Source organism: Prionailurus bengalensis, chromosome D3, assembly GCF_016509475.1.
Source record: "Prionailurus bengalensis isolate Pbe53 chromosome D3, Fcat_Pben_1.1_paternal_pri, whole genome shotgun sequence".
NCBI classification, from domain to species: Eukaryota; Metazoa; Chordata; class Mammalia; order Carnivora; family Felidae; genus Prionailurus; species Prionailurus bengalensis.
In genome coordinates, this window is record NC_057356.1 from 29,327,325 (window position 1) to 29,343,635 (window position 16,311).

General features: G+C 45.2%; 1 protein-coding gene across 2 annotated transcripts in view; it reads left to right on the forward strand.

Moving 5' to 3' along the window:
• PI4KA (phosphatidylinositol 4-kinase alpha) overlaps nt 1–16,311 on the forward strand; it is a 113,818-nt gene that overhangs the window by 24,287 nt on the left and 73,220 nt on the right. For both annotated transcript variants that reach the window (XM_043558196.1, XM_043558197.1), the window contains exons 7-18: nt 133–199; nt 3,826–3,974; nt 5,624–5,689; nt 6,262–6,358; nt 7,985–8,176; nt 8,691–8,791; nt 9,647–9,776; nt 10,764–10,896; nt 12,143–12,238; nt 12,605–12,788; nt 13,240–13,343; nt 15,741–15,909. In XM_043558196.1, coding sequence (XP_043414131.1) covers nt 133–199; nt 3,826–3,974; nt 5,624–5,689; nt 6,262–6,358; nt 7,985–8,176; nt 8,691–8,791; nt 9,647–9,776; nt 10,764–10,896; nt 12,143–12,238; nt 12,605–12,788; nt 13,240–13,343; nt 15,741–15,909 — 1,488 coding nt within the window. The remainder of the gene's footprint in view (nt 1–132; nt 200–3,825; nt 3,975–5,623; nt 5,690–6,261; nt 6,359–7,984; nt 8,177–8,690; nt 8,792–9,646; nt 9,777–10,763; nt 10,897–12,142; nt 12,239–12,604; nt 12,789–13,239; nt 13,344–15,740; nt 15,910–16,311) is intronic.

The following is a 16,311-nucleotide window of genomic DNA, read 5'->3' on the forward strand; positions in this document are numbered from 1 at the left end:
TGGGCTTCGGGGAGGAGGTGAGGTGTGAACTAGGACTTGAGGTACAAATGTTGGGCTGGCAGAGACCTTGTCTGAGGCAAAACTGCCTGAGGTTTGGCGTTTTCTGATATGTCAGGTGGTTTTGTGTTTCAGGTCAGCCCTGAACGTGGGATGCCCCCTCCCAGCTCCCCTGGAGGATCTGCTTTTCACTACTTTGAAGGTGGGCTTCACCTTTCTGACCAGAATATTGACCTAGTAACTTGGCGGGCAGGTTCACTGTGAGCTCTTGTGACATTAAAGATGCTAATACTAGTGTTCTGCTGTTGTGCATCTAGAGAGTCAAGCTTTTATAAGGCATTTAGTTTCTAGTTTTGTTCAGACTTCTTAAAATTTAATTTTAAAATATTTCAAATATGGAAAAAAGTGCAGAAAATAATATACAGACCGCATGTGCCTGCTATCAGAATTTTAATAAATTATCCTAGGAAAGCGCTGGTTTTCAGGTGAAAGTAATAATGGTAGGTCCTTCTCTTTTTTTGTTTGAAGGTCATTAAGTATGCAAATAATATTTTTAAAAATACAATAATATGAGTAGTACTTTTTATGGAGCTTTGTGGGTAAAAAGCATTTCCACATAATTTGCTGAATTTGATTCATATGACAGCCCTGTACAGTGTCAGACATGTGGTAAAATCACCTCTACCTTATCTTCAAGGAAAGTAAGACTCAGGTTAAGTGGTAGGAAGTGGGGAAACCAGAATGCCATGCCTCACAATGCCACTTATTCCATCTTTGGATCATGCTAATTATTAAAAGCATTTCTCAATAGGATCTTGAAAGATGTGAAGGGAATTTTTAAAAAATGAGGGGAGAATCTGAACTCAAATAAATATGGGCAGTGTTGCATAGAGTATCTCTTGGCTGTGTAAGAATGTACCCTGTTATTATCTATGTGTATGTTAAAATGTAAAGGGGCCAAGCTCACCCACTCAAACTCCCACTCCTCCCAGAGAGAATCACTTGTGGTTGAATATATCCCTTTAGGCTTTAAACAGCCCCTTGGCCACCTGCCTGTCCTTGGGGCATCTGAAGACAGCCATGATGTGCCCTCAGAGGCTTCTTTTTCCCTGGTGAACAGCTCTTCTTCTGTTCTCTGTACTCAGGGGTCCTTCTCTATTGGGGCTTCCCTGCTTTGAGCACTTCTAGTGAGTACTCAGGATTAGGGTGCACCCAGGTGTGAGCTGATTGTGTGAGCTTCCTGTGCTCCTTCAGCAGATGCAGGCTGGCACTCAGCGGTGCTCAGGCCAGCCTCTGTGCCAGCCTCTCTGCCTCAGTGGTGAGTTCCACAGATGATTTTCCTGCTCTTGGGAGTGCACTTCATTGTCAAAGAAACGCAGGAAGCACACTACTCCTTCTTCCTTTTCTGCCTGAGTGCCTCTGTTTGACTATGATCTTTCTTTTCTTTTTTCTTTTTTATTATTATTATTTTATTTTATTATTTTTTTTAACGTTTATTTATTTATTTATTTATTTATTTAAAAAAATTTTTTTTTCAACGTTTATTTATTTTTGGGACAGAGAGAGACAGAGCATGAACGGGGGAGGGGCAGAGAGAGAGGGAGACACAGAATCGGAAACAGGCTCCAGGCTCTGAGCCATCAGCCCAGAGCCTGACGCGGGGCTCGAACTCACGAACCGTGAGATCGTGACCTAGCTGAAGTCGGACGCCCAACCGACTGCGCCACCCAGGCGCCCCAAACGTTTATTTATTTTTGAGACAGAGACAGAGCATGAACGGGGGAGGGTCAGAGAGAGGGAGACACAGAATCTGAAACAGGCTTCAGGCTCTGAGCTGTCAGCACAGAACCCGACGCAGGGCTCGAACTCACAGACCGCGAGATCATGACCTGAGCCGAAGTCGGATGCTTAACTGACCGAGCCACCCAGGCACCCCTCTTTTTTTTTTTTTTTTAAACATTTTATTTTTAAGTAATCTCTATACACAATGTGGGGCTCGAACTCACAACCTTGAGGTCAAGAGCCTCATGCTCTACTGAGTGAGCCGGCCAGGGTGCCCTGACTCTGATTTTTGTTACATTTTGTCTCTCCTCTTTCCAGGCCCTCTTCCACTTCCACAGAGCTGTAAGAATTTTTTAAAAGAGTTCTTTCTTTTTCCTTCTTTCTTTCTTTCTTTCTTTCTTTCTTTCTTTCTTTCTTTCTTTCTCTCTTTCTTTCTTTCCTTCCTTCCTTCCTTCCTTCCTTCCTTCCTTCCTTCCTTCATGAATTAATTTATTTTGAGAGAGACAGAGATAGTGTGAGTAGGGGAGGGGGAGAGAAAGAGGGAAACAGGGCACTGTCAGCAGGGAGTCCAAAGTGAGGCTCAAACTCACCAACCGTGAGATTATGACCTGAGCTGAAACCAAGAATTGGACATTTAACCAACTGAGCCAACCGTCTAGCCATCCAGGCACCCTACGAGTTATTTCTTTTTATTTATTTTATTTTATTTTATTTTATTTATTTATTTTTTTAAACCACAAATCTGATCATCTCTCTCTCTTTCTCTCTCTCTCTTTTTTTTTTTTTAATATTTGCTTATTTTTGAGAGGGACAGAGAGACAGAGCATGAGCAGGGGACAGGGAATGGGAGAGAGAGGGGGAGATGCAGAATCTGAAGCAGGCTCCAGGCTCTGAGCCATTGGTGCAGAGCCCAACATGGAGCCCAAACTCACAAACTGTGAGATCATAACCTGAGCTGAAGTCAGACGCTTAACCAACTGAGCCACCCAGGTGCCCCAATCTGATCATTTCATTTCCAGCTTAAAAACTTTCAATGACTCCTTCCCCTCCCTTTGCATACATCCCAAACCCTTGATCCTTGGCTGTGCAGTTCCTGTCTTCTGCCTCCATCTCTGCCTACCACACGCTGGCTAGCTCAGCCACACAGGACTTAGTCCTTATTTCATAGCGTCTATATGGGAAATGCCCTCTGATCACAAACATCTTACCTTATTTATTGGTCATGATCTTACGGTTTACACACATTTATAATGGAATATTATTCAGCCTTAAGAAAGGAGATTTTGCTGTTTGTAACAATATGGATGAACCTGGAGGACATTATGCTAAGTCAAATAAGCCAAACATGGAGAGAAAATAAAAGAAAATAAACAGCATGATTTCACTTACATGTGGACACTTTATTCATAAGTGTTCAATGATTGACTTTATTTTTATGATTTTGAAACATCTAATAATATGCATTTTTGTCCTAATTTTGGTGGTAAAATACCTTGGGGTCCTGTGGACCTCAAATGTTTGCATCTGTCAACCTTTAAAAAGGTGTAATTTTTTTCTTCCTACATTAAGTTATATTGTCTGTGTTGAAAATACTAGGATGTGATTATATCTGAGCTTTGACCTGAAACACCCCCCAAGACGGGTGGCATCACTCTCCAAGTGTTTGAAATCTGGCCTTTACCACCCCCCACCTTTTTTTTTTTGAGAGAGAGGGTGCAAGTGAGCGAAAGGCAGAAAGAGAGTTAGGGAGGAGAGAAAGAGAAAGAAGCGGCCTCACCCGAAGCAGGGCTCAAGCTTACCTGATGTGGGACTTGAACTCATGAACTGTGAGAGATGACCTGAGCTGAAGTCAGATGCTTAACTAACTGAGCCACCCGGGTGCCCTCCAGTCTTTACTTCTTAATTAAAAAACAAAGGATTGGAGTATAAACAAAAGCAAACTGTACACTTTTGTTGGTTATTGAGGAGTCAGCTTGATCAGCTTGAGGAAGTATTCTGGTGGTTTGTTAACATGACTGATTTTCTGGTTCTCCTCCCCTCTGCCAGTGTCTTGCTTACCTGATGGGAGTGCCCTGGAGCCCGATCACTACTTCTCCACCATCAGTTCCAGCTTTTCAGTTTCTCCTCTTTTCAATGGCATCACCTATAAGGAATTCAGTATTCCACTAGAAATGCTTCGAGAACTCTTAAACTTGGTAAGGAAAGCTTTGGTGGAACAAGAGATCCTGTATACATCTAGCAGTAAAATTGCTAGTGGTGTTGGCCTGTGTTTTTTTGTTTGTTTTTTTTTTTTAAGAAAAACTAGGAGATTTTCAGTATTTCAGAACACCAGTTAGAAGTCATAAATTTTCGATTAAGGAAGGAAGGAGAGTAGTATTCGTGGAGTCATTTGTGTGCTATATTGTCACTGAATCCTTGAAGCACTTGTGTGGGAGAGGCAGCCATTCATCCACATTTTAGAGGTAAGGCAGTCAGTGCCAAATACATCAAGGAACCATAGGCAAAGGGCAGAGGTAGGGCTCAGCCCAGGGAGTCTGATCCTCAGTCTAGTTCCTATTACACCTGACTCCCTCCCATGCGCTGCTCTTTTTAGATCAGTACAAAACCTAAATTTTTCATATTTGGGTATCTAGGAATGACCACTGAAGTGAAGTCAGAGAAGACATTGGTGCCATTGTCCCAGTCCCAAAATAGATGGGTCTTTGATCCAGGGACTCTGAAGGTGTTATGATTGAGCTGTGTTGCTTCGAAATAGATTCAAGTGGGTAGGTAGGGGTGGAGATGTTATCAGGGACAGACCCTAAAGATGGGATTTTCTGTTTTGGAAAGAATGAGAGGGAACAAGGATGACACTTTTGAAAGCACAAAGCATGTGCTGGAGAGAGCAGCCATCTCCTTCAGTGTGGCATGTGAACAGAAGTCACTCAAAAAGGATGGCTTTAGGCTGAAGATGTAGGAAGACATTAAAGCATTGGCAATAATTACTGAGGATAGAGCCACAATGAATTACTAATTGCATGTCCCAGATGGAACATGGCATGGGTGGCCTTCTCAGATGATCAAGTGACTTTCAAGTATCATGTCAAAAATCCCAACTGAAGGCTGCATGTTTCAGACTCTTCATAGAGGAAATTATTTTTTCCAGTATATTTTAATTTCTCAAGGTTAGCTTTTCTTCTAGGCAATTTTTCATTTCTTCTCCTGGAATGTTGTTTATCATTGTCTGTACATTAAAAAAAATCTACTTCTTTAAGTACTACCATGGGGGTGGCAGGCTGTTTTTACCCAGACGTTCCGTGGTTGACAGAATGGTTCCTTTCTGTACTAAGTGCTGGTACAGAGACCGGGTAGAAATAATATCTTCTGTTAGAATGTATGCTGTACTCTGAGTACCTAGGCAGCTTCAGATGAGCCAGTGCATGAGGCCTGTGGGAAGAGGCAGAGTCATCAGGGCTGAGGACCATCTGTGAAGGTGTCCCTGATGTCTGGGAGAAGGTTTGGATAAATTGTTAGTGATGCCGAGTCTGAATGCTTTCACATTCTGGAAATGGAAATCTAATGTCAGCAAATTTGAGGGAGTTGGTTCCTTTCCTGCTTTTATGTTATTCCCAATCGAGGGCAAGAAAACACATCCAAGTGATGGCAGAATTAAGGACATTTTGTGTGTGTAGTTTGATGTGGAGCTATCATGAGTATATTGCTGGCCAGTCATTTCCATCCCATTTTTCACGCTCGTTCTGTGGATTTATCTGTCAGCATGATTTGTTCTTTAGTTGAAGGAGCTGCCATTCCTGTCTCTCACTGTGTTCATCAGGTGCCTCATGCGATCCTATTTCCCTAATAGGTGAAGAAGATTGTGGAGGAGCCTGTTCTCAAGTCCTTGGATGCAGTTGTAGCCAGCGTGATAGAGGTACGTCCCTTTTGAGGGCGCCACCCTGAGGTCAGCCTGACATGAACTTGTGCATGGAGAGAACAGGAAGGGTGTTTTTTTTTGGGGGGGGTGGGCAGGGGGGATAGGGCGGGTGGCTGGAGAGACAGGCTTGTCAGTGAGTTTCCAGTTTAGTCCCCATAATGGCAATGCAGCTGCCACCCGAGAGCTTGCTCTGTGCCGGTTCTTTTTAATAGATCATCTCACAGCGGTCTGGTGGCCCCTTGATTGTCTTTCTCTTCATTTCCCATAAGATGGCCAAAGATAGTGAGCATTCAGCCCAGAAGGGTGGTTCGCCCTTCTGGGATGCAGGGAGAAGCCCCCCAATAGGCATCTCTGGATAGCTTGAGTTTATCTGTTGTTTTCTTCTGGCTGATGCTTGAGAGTGTGAGGAGAATAATTCAAGTGTTCCAAGTGGTGAATCATGATAAACGGTCGTTCTGTCTCTCTAATGCTACATCAGGGGTATAATACCCATGCCTCTCCCTGGAAGGCAAAGGGAGGTCCAGGGGAGAGTTTCTGTAGCATGGTCATGTGCCTCTGCTCCCTCACAGGCCAATCCTAGTGCTGATCTCTACTACACCACATTCAGCGACCCTCTCTACGTGGCCATGTTCAAGATGCTACGTGATACTCTGTACTACATGAAAGGTAAAGGTGGTTTGTGCCCACGTGTGACAATGATGACACTAGGCTCCAGGCCACTGCCGCAGGTCTGTGCTTCCTTTCTGCTGGGGCCACTTAAAAACACATAGGTAACATGTCACATTACTGAGATTTGAAGAAAAAAGCAAGTAAGAAAAAAAAACTCTCTTAATCCTGTGCCCCTTTTACCATCCATGACAGCTTCTTTGGTGGATTTATTTCCTCAGGAGCTTTCCTGACATGGCCATATTGTAGTGTCCTGATCACCTGAATATGTATATAATTCAACGTGTCTATTTCAGATATCTTAAAAAGTTAAAAAATAAGAAAATGAGGCACTTATAATCTTGTAACTCAGAGAAAAAGTGTCTTAATAGTTTAGCACGTGCACACACACAAGTTTAGCCCTTCCTTCCAGTTACCCTTTAGTACATTTTTAAAACATGTTTTCTTGCATTCTTATGTTACAGAGCACTTTTTGTCAATATAAGTTTTTCTTTTTTGAGTTTATTTATTTTGAGAGAGAGAGCGCAAGAGGGGGAAAGACAGGAAGAGAATCTCAAGAAGGCTCCACACTGTCAGTTCAGAGCCCAGTGCAGGGCTTGAACTCATGAACCTTGAGATCACGACCTGAGCCGAAGTCTGGCACTTAACTGACTGAGCCACCCAGGCACCCCTCAACATAAGTTTTGATCAGTGTGTAATATTCGGTCAAGCAGATGTACTGTAATCTAGTTAGCTGTTTTCCTAATTCAATTTTAAGAGCTCCTGGGATTGAGTCTGGCTGAGGCCCCAGCGAATGTTAAGTTCACAAATGAGGGTGCAGGGGACTGGGCTCAGCCTGACCCCCAGGAACCCCGAGGCTTCTCTCCCCACCTGAGCTGCATGTTGCCAGCTTCCTTGGCTCTTCTGACTTGTGCCCATCACAGAGGTTCTTCTGATTTTTCAGGCCCCAAGGATGAGAGTTTGAAGAAGCTGTGAACTCTGGGTACCCCAAAGATCCAGCCCTGTAGCCAGGGAATTCTCTTCTTCACACTGCAACCAGATTTTGCCCTTAGCTAATAGCCAACAACCTTCTTGTAAAAAAAAAAAAATTGGGGCACCTGGGTGGCTCAGTCGTTGAGTGTCCCAACTCTTAGTTTCGGCTTGGGTCATGATTTCATGGTTCCTGAGATCAAGCCCCACATTGGGCTTTGTGCTGACAGCCCAGAGCCTGCTTGGGATTCTCTCTCTCCCTCTCTCTCTGCCCCTCCCCAACTCGCTCTGTCTCTCAAAATTAAATAAATAAACTTAAAATCACCAAAGTATTTCTTATTGTTAGTTGGACCAGTGTCTGTGATGATACATGCCAGTTTCTCTGTTTCATACATATGGGTTTTAGTATATTGACTGCTTAAAACAACATGGCTCTCACTTCCCTGGGAAATGGTTGTTTTCTTTGAGTGCCAGGTGGCATGTGTGCCGAGAGGCAGCACAGCCTATTCAAGCTCTTCCCACTGGGCACTCTTGAAACCAAAGGAGCCAGTGGCAGACCTACTCCTCTTGGGTATCTGTTAGAGAAGGACCATAGAGCTGCTGCCTGAATTTTGGTGGTTTTGTTTCCACCTGCAATGCCTGCTCTCTTTCCCACAGACCTCCCAACCTCCTTTGTGAAGGAGATCCATGATTTTGTGCTGGAGCAGTTCAACACGAGCCAGGGGGAGCTTCAGAAGATTCTGCATGATGCAGACCGGATCCACAATGAGCTGAGCCCCCTCAAGCTGCGTTGCCAGGCAAATGCTGCCTGTGTGGACCTCATGGTCTGGGCTGTGAAGGATGAGCAAGGTAAGCATTGGCGTCTGCTGTGCCCCAGATGTCTGGTGTCTTGTCCCACAGTTTAGGAAACTGGACATGGGAGGAGGTGATGGGCAAGGCCACAGGGCCTGTGTGTTCTTTCCACTGCTTCCTGCTGGTTTTTGAGGCTTTTATATGAAGTGGGAGCTCTGTGCTGGAGGAAAAGGTGCTTGTCTAGGGTGAACAGCAGAATGGGAAGCACGTAGCAGACTGTGGATGGCTGCCACGCGCAGAGCACTGAGGACAAGAGGCTCAGGGCCAGCAGAGAGGAGAGAGCAGTCACATACAATGCAGGATGGTGTTTTCACAACAGAAAAGGAACAGAGATGAGTTTTCAGTTAAGGATGCCTGCCTGTAAATACTTCTTGGTGTAACCACTTATTATTAATAAAGCCTGCACAAAGTATGCCTCTGGGCTTTTAGTTATGTGATTAATTGGTGAACATGTATTTTGTAAAATTGACCTTTGCTAATTGTCCACACCCTCCTCTGATTTTGAATTTAGGTGCAGAAAATCTTTGCATCAAGCTGTCTGAGAAGCTGCAGTCTAAGACATCCAGCAAAGTCATCATTGCCCATTTGCCCTTGCTTATCTGCTGTCTGCAGGTCAGTCTCACTGACACTGGAGAAGCTTCGATCCCATCAACAAAGCTTTCTTGTTACATCATTCAGGCTCTGATTAGCATACCAGCAGCAGAGTCTGAGCTATTGTCTTTTTTTTTTTAATGTTTATTTGTTTATTTTGAGAGAAAGAGGGTGAGTGGGGGAGGGGCAGAGAGAGAGGGAGGAATCCCAAGCAGGCTCTGTGCTGTCAGTGATGAGCCCAACACGGGGCTCAGTCCCACAAACCATGAGATCATGACCTGAGCCAAAATCAAGAATCGGATGCTTAACCAATTGAGCCACCTATGCACCCTTGAGCTGTTGTTGTCTTTAGGAACTTGAACTAGAGCCTGCTATGGACACAGTTCACCAATGAGTGGGAGTCACTGCTGACAGTGTGCCAGGGATTTCTGTCATTTCCAGGCACAACTGAGTACTCCTTTGTGAAGAGGCTGCCCTGTATCTACTGGGCCATTCCCAAGGTCGCAGGCGAAGTGTTGAAGACATCTCCTGAGGTCTACGGTGCCAGCTCTGCTCTCTTATCTTGCTGAAATACAAACCCCAGTAACTCTGAATTTGCCATTGTTCAAAAATCATACTGTATACCCTTTCTCCCCTAAATTTGTTTCCAAAAGAAATGGACACACTTTAGCAATATATCTCCCTTTAGGCTGAGCAGAGTCTAGACCCTCCTTTTTTTCTGTCTTGTTTTGCCCCATGGCCAAAGTGGCCTTGGAAGATTTGACCTTGGAAGTTTCTGGTCAAACTTGTGTATCTGAAGCATTCAGCGTCTCACTGCTTGGACCTGCTCAGCCGGCCACAACCTGGGTTGTGTGACAGGTCGATGGTGTGTTACAGGGTCTGGGCCGCCTGTGTGAGAGGTTCCCAGTGGTGGTACATTCGGTGACGCCATCTCTGCGGGACTTCCTGGTTGTTCCATCCCCCGTGCTGGTGAAGCTCTATAAGTGCCACAGTCAATACCACACAGGTAATGGATGGCTGTACCCAAAGCTATCTCTCCAGTCCCTACGTGCCATGTGCTCTTGAGGCTCCAAGAAAAGATCCACATGACCTGTGTGCAAGCCCACCATCGTTTTGTGACTGAGAGGTTGTGGCTGGGCTGCAATCCTGCACTGTACTTTGGCTCATTCCTTCTTCACGCCTTTCTTCATGGCTTTCCTTACATGACCCCCTCCAGGCTTCAGTTCTTTCCTTCCTCCACCCTCCCCTTGCATATACTCCTATGACTGAGGGGTTTTAGCTCTCTCTGTCACTGAGGCAGTATAAAGCATGAATCCAGTGTGTCCCAGACACTGGGCCAGGAACTGTCCATGCTCCATCTCAGCTAGTCCCTATCCCTGCCTTGTGAGTGTATTTTCATGTCTCTATAACAATGGCACAGGTTCAGAGCAAATCTGGTCACCTGTAACCATTAGCATTCATTAACACCTGCTGGGGCTCTAATGTATTGCTTATCCCACCCAGTCCTGTGCAGGTGGATGCTTTATTCTCTCCCTTCAGATGAAGAAACCCAGTCTTCAGCAGGTGAAAGACTTTTCCCTGGACCCCGGGACAAGTAGGGGTCTCTGTGGCTCTAAGGCTCCTGCTCTCACACTCACCCCCTACCCTTACCCGTTTTGCACGTTAGCTAGGTAACCTTTGGTGATAGGGCATGTCTCACCCTCGGGGCTGGGTGCCTGTGGGTGCTCATCAGGACTTTTGAACTATTTCTTAAGAAATTGCTGTGTTACATATTTATCACTTTGCAACTTAAATATTTTTCCCTTTGTTTAAACATGTTTGTTTCATCCTTCCTCTTCTCACTTTTGTTTCTGAAATGTTTGTTCAAATCATTTTAGAGGGGTTGCTTTTATAAGCTAAAAATGATCAGCATATTATTTTGATTTTGAATTATGGAAAAGGGGATGGGAAATGACAGGCTTAACTAGATACATACTTGAATTTTTACATTTAGTTGCTGGTAATGATATAAAAATCAGTGTAACCAACGAACATTCTGAGTCAACCCTGAATGTCATGTCGGGAAAGAAGAGCCAACCCTCCATGTATGAGCAGCTCCGGGACATTGCCATTGACAACATCTGCAGGTGGGAGACTGGCCAGAGGGAAGGGTGACCTGGGGAGGAAGGAAACAAGTTTTAGATACAGTTATTAAAAAATAAGAAACATTTGTAATTTTTTAAAGCTTGTTTCTGATTATTTAAACCTATAGCTGATTTAAATTTTTTTTTTCAACGTTTATTTTTATTTTTGGGACAGAGAGAGAGCATGAATGGGGGAGGGGCAGAGAGAGAGGGAGACACAGAATTGGAAACAGGCTCCAGGCTCTGAGCCATCAGCCCAGAGCCTGACGCGGGGCTCGAACTCACGGACCGCGAGATCGTGACCTGGCTGAAGTCGGACGCTTAACCGACTGCGCCACCCAGGCGCCCCATATAGCTGATTTAAAAAGAGGGATTATTTCATATTAAAAAAATAAAGCTTCTTGCTTTTCTTTTCCTGATCACAAACGTAATTAAAAACAGAAAATTTATAGAATGTATAGAAAAGTAGAAGGAAAGGAATTATCCATCAGCCTGCCATCCAGAGTAACAATAGATTGTCACGTTTCTTCTTTTTTTCTTCTGTGTAATTTTTAGTGTAAGAAATGCGGTTTATATGATCACGTGACCTTGCTGCCCAGGCTCCTGCTATGTGAACTCTTGCTCTCCGAACTCAGGAACCACACATATTCTAATTTATGTGAAAATATATCTTTCCATCTGAATTCTGGCTCCTTGCTGTCTGAAGCCCAATTGAGAGAATGTGGTGGCCCCTTTCTATCAGACACATGCTCTTCTCTGCCTGTGTCCTCAGAGCCAAACAGATGCAGAGAGTGAGAGATTCCTGAAAAGATTTTGTGTCCTTACGGGCTTTTAAAAGTTCCCCTTTTCTTTAGAAAATAAGCATTTCTCCATACTATTAAAACCTTGATATAATATTTAATATTCCCTCAGCTGTCCTGGGACCATCTGTCTTGAATTAGTTACTGTGACTTTTGTTAAGGAACAGTGCTGGAAATTTTAAATTGGGATTAGGGTAACATTCTGAAGGAAACTGTTCTGGTCAAATAATGGAGTTACTGTTTCCGACTGAGATATTTATCAAGTGGGCAAAATCTGCAGCAATTCTTTGAATTCATTCTGTGTAATGACTTTCATTCAGATTTCTGGCAAAAAAGTGCTCAGAGCAGTTCTTTAAACTCTGTAGACCTGACAAAGGGGAAAAAGCAAACACAAAACACTCATCTGTTGTTCTGATACCCAGTGCTGTGTGGGTTTCCTTATGTCCCAGGTGCCTGAAAGCTGGCTTGACTGTGGACCCAGTGATCGTGGAGGCCTTCCTGGCCAGCCTCTCCAACCGGCTCTACATCTCCCAGGAGAGTGACAAGTATGTCCCATCCCTGAGGGGACAGCCAGGTGTTCCCTGCAGGCCTACCTGGGGAGCCACCCGGTGCCTTGCATGTTTGTGCTCTTTCTTGCAGTCTGGAGTTGTGCATCAGATCTGTCCCAGGATTTAAGTTCAAACCTACCGTAGAGTATCAATCCTGGACCACTGTTTGGGAGCAGAGAAAGATGTCTGCCTTACTGCCCAGTGCCAGGGACTTTATGTTTCTTCTGGTAGTTAACAATTCCAGGCTGCCACTGTCAGATGACTGTGGTAACGTTTGTTCCTGTTAGCTGTAGCTTGTGAAGCTTCTGGGTTTCATTTCCCAGAGGACTGTTCTGAGAATGCCTCTGTTCTTCCCTCCCATAGAGACGCTCACTTGATTCCTGACCACACCATCCGAGCCTTGGGACACATTGCAGTGGCCCTGAGGGACACTCCAAAGGTCATGGAACCGATTCTGCAGATCCTGCAACAGAAATTCTGCCAGCCCCCTTCCCCCCTTGACGTTCTCATCATCGACCAGCTAGGCTGCCTGGTTATCACCGGAAACGTAAGGCAGGACCTGCTGTGAAACCCACTACCCTATGCAAGCTTTGTTACACTCCTTTGACTATCAGGAATGTTAAAATAGATTAAATTTACCCTGTAGAATTAAATGCTCACAACTGTCTTGACATTGAACAGGGAGATTTTTTCCAAGTAAAAGAGAATAGTATCATGGTTCCATAAGAGCTAGGGAAAAGAGAGGTTTCTTTAAACTTATTCATGCTGATGTTAATAACATGTAATAGGATTTACATTGAAACCATCTCCCTTTTAGCCTTTAAGGTTTGCCTAAAGCTTTAGGAATGGATGCCCTTGATGGTCTTTCAGGGCCTTATTATGGTCCATGCATGATTCCAGAAGCTTTCCCTCTGAATGATGGGGCCTTTTCCATGTATCAAGGAGTACTTTCATGGAGAAGTCATGACATGGTTTAACTGTCCCTCACTCTCTTCCAGCAATACATTTATCAGGAAGTGTGGAATCTCTTCCAGCAGATTAGTGTGAAGGCCAGCTCTGTCGTGTACTCAGCTACTAAAGATTACAAGGATCATGGCTATAGGTAACTCTCTAGACCTCATTGTCACTTTAGATCATGACAGTTTTTAGCCGTCTTTGAAAGTGTGAAGTTTGGGGATTTATTTTTTGAATAAACTTTTCTTCCTACAAAAGCATTATGTACTTCAAATTAGTGCATTCACAACCAGGAGGGAAAGACCCCATGCGACTGCCATCTGGAGCTGACCATGTCAGTGTCATTACCCCAAACCCTCTGTGACTCCAGACAGGCTCATAGTGTCCATCCACCCAGCTTACCCACTTTTTTATGTAACAGCACATAAGCCATGCCATTAACGTTCTTCCATATGCCTGTCATCTTTAATGGCGGTGTAGTGTTCCATCATATAGCAGCATGGAGATTTTTTTTTTAATGTCTATTTATTTTTGAAACAGAGAGAGACAGAGCGTGAGTGGGCGAGGGGCAGAGAGGGAGACACAGAGTCTGAAGCAGGCTCCAGGTTCTGAGCTATCAGCACAGAGCCCAATATGGAGCTTGAACTCACAGACCGTGAGATCATGACCTGAGCCAAAGTCAGACGTCCAACCAAGTGAACCACCCAGGTGCCCCAGCACTGAGATATTTCTAACTAGTCCCTAGCTTGGATGTTATTTTCCAGTTTTTCTGCTGGCAAGTGCTACGTTGAACAATCTAATAGCTGCATATCTGTGAGTGTCTCTGATGCTTTCCTCAGGATAGATTCCCAGGGGTGGGATTTGGAGGGCCAAAGGGAGTAGACATTTTACATCTTCACATGTTTGGTATTTGTGTAAAGTCTGGCTGGTTTTTCCAGAAGTCCAAGATATGCTTCCTTGTCTATTCCTTGCCCTTACTGGGAATGTCATAAGGGCAGGGCACATCTTTCCATTTATGGAGGATCTCAATAGAGTTTGGCAGATCAAGGGAAGAGAGGGACAGAGAGGTGGGGCAGGGAGGAAGAGATGTTGCCCTTTTGTTGGCATTTATGGTCTCCCTTCCTGATCGTTACATGCAGGCCTCGCTCTGAGATTCTGAGTCAATTTAGTGGGTGGGAGTGTGGCTATGTGACCTCCAAAAATGATCTCACCTTCTCTGTGCCTCCATATTTTCATCTGTCAAATGAATGCCTGTCTCTAGTTGTGTGGGTAATTGAGATCATATGTGGGAAAGCTCTCGATAAATGCAAGCTCTTGGCATTGTCATTTCTTTGCCTTCTTACTGCCTCCATTGAGAGCCTAGGCTACCAGAACAGCCTAAGGACTAGTTTGGGGAGGCAGTCAGCTCACCTCCCCTTTATCTATCCTGGTCTCTGTGAAGAAACTGACACATGGACCAAAACAACTCTTTCCCTCATTGCTTCCTTGTCCTGAAAGTGACTCCTGTACCTCCTTGGCCTTCACATCTTCTCCTCCGTGTCTTTGCCCCTGCTGTTTTCCTTTTGACCCTTGCCTCTATCTTACTGCTGTGAGCAGTACTTGGCCTTCTCCATGCCCACCAACTCTTCAACTTCTCACTCTAGTTCACCCTTCCATTAAGCCTTTTCTGATACTGCCACTAGAAGTGGTTTGTCCTCTTCCTTACCAGTGAAAGCTTTTATTTTCCCTTACCTCCCAGGATTTCACATGTCTGTGAAGGGGGTGCTGTTTGCTCAGAGATTTCCAGGGGTCAGACGGTGTGGTGTGCTCAGTATTTCACACAGAGTGTTTCATTCCTCCTAAACCCTGTGAAGAAGGAATTATTTTATTCCTGCTTTACTCAGGGGGAAACTGAGACTCAAAGATGAGCCTCTCACCTGGGGTCACATAGCATGCAAGTGGCAGGCTCTGGCTGCCCCCAGCACCTTCAGAAGCCAGGCCAGCCTTGCTGGTTTGCTGTCTCTGGCTGGGGAGGGCATCATCAGCTTCATGTCCAGGGGTTATGTGGGGCCAGCACTGTCCTGATGTAGGTTGTCCCAGAGCCACTGAGTGCTTCCTAAGTGTCTGATGTGAGCTAATACTGTGGGCTGGAGGTAGCGTGGGGAAGAAGCTGATCATCAAAGGAAAGTTTTATAGATGGTAATAGTGAATTAAGGGTACCTATAATTTGAAAGGAAAGCAGGGTCCAGCCAGGATTTTAGCTATGTAATGGGCTCTCGACACTCAGAAAACAGTATCCTAAGACCTTCACAAGTTCCATAGGTGTGGATTCCTGGAACCTAAACAGTTCCCCAAGGTCCTTAATGCATGTCTGGAGAGGTTAAAGCCATTTCTATAGCAGCTGACTTTCCTTTAGGAGCTGGTGTTCACAGAGAGGTTCATCCCCTCTGGAGGGCTCCTCTGTTCACAGGCACTGGGAGGGGTGTGATGAGGCAGGAGTTAGTCAGCCTCACCCCTGCAGTGTAGGCCCTTGTGTTGTGGCAGCTGTCATTTCTCTCTCCACCAGGCACTGCTCCCTGGCAGTGATCAATGCCCTGGCTAACATTGCAGCCAACATCCAGGACGAGCACCTTGTGGACGAGCTGCTCATGAACCTGCTGGAGCTGTTTGTGCAGCTGGGGCTGGAGGGAAAGCGTGCCAGCGAGCGGGCCAGCGAGAAGGGGCCCGCCCTGAAGGTAGGCAGGAGGAGGACAGTCACCCTGGGGCATCTGGTAAAATGCAAGAACAAAGGGGTTAAGGTTCCTTCTCAGGGATTCTGAGAGGGTGGTTTTTTTGTAGGACCATGTCTGGCTAGTAGCAGCTACCTCCTTCAGCCCAGGGTGGTAAGTGACAGCAACCTAGTGTGGATTCCCCCAGACCCCACTCTTTCTTCTCTCAGTCATCATGAAGTCAGGGGGCTGAGGCTTTCATCAGAACTCAGTGACAACATGAGAAGGGCCCGATCTGACCTTATCTTGGGCTCTCCAGGGAGACAGGTCCACAGGAACAGACAAAACGACAGGTCTCGAGGTCCCAAATGGACAGAATAGGGGGGTTGAAGTGGGTTAAGCCTCCTTTCCCATCATCTCCCCTTTGAC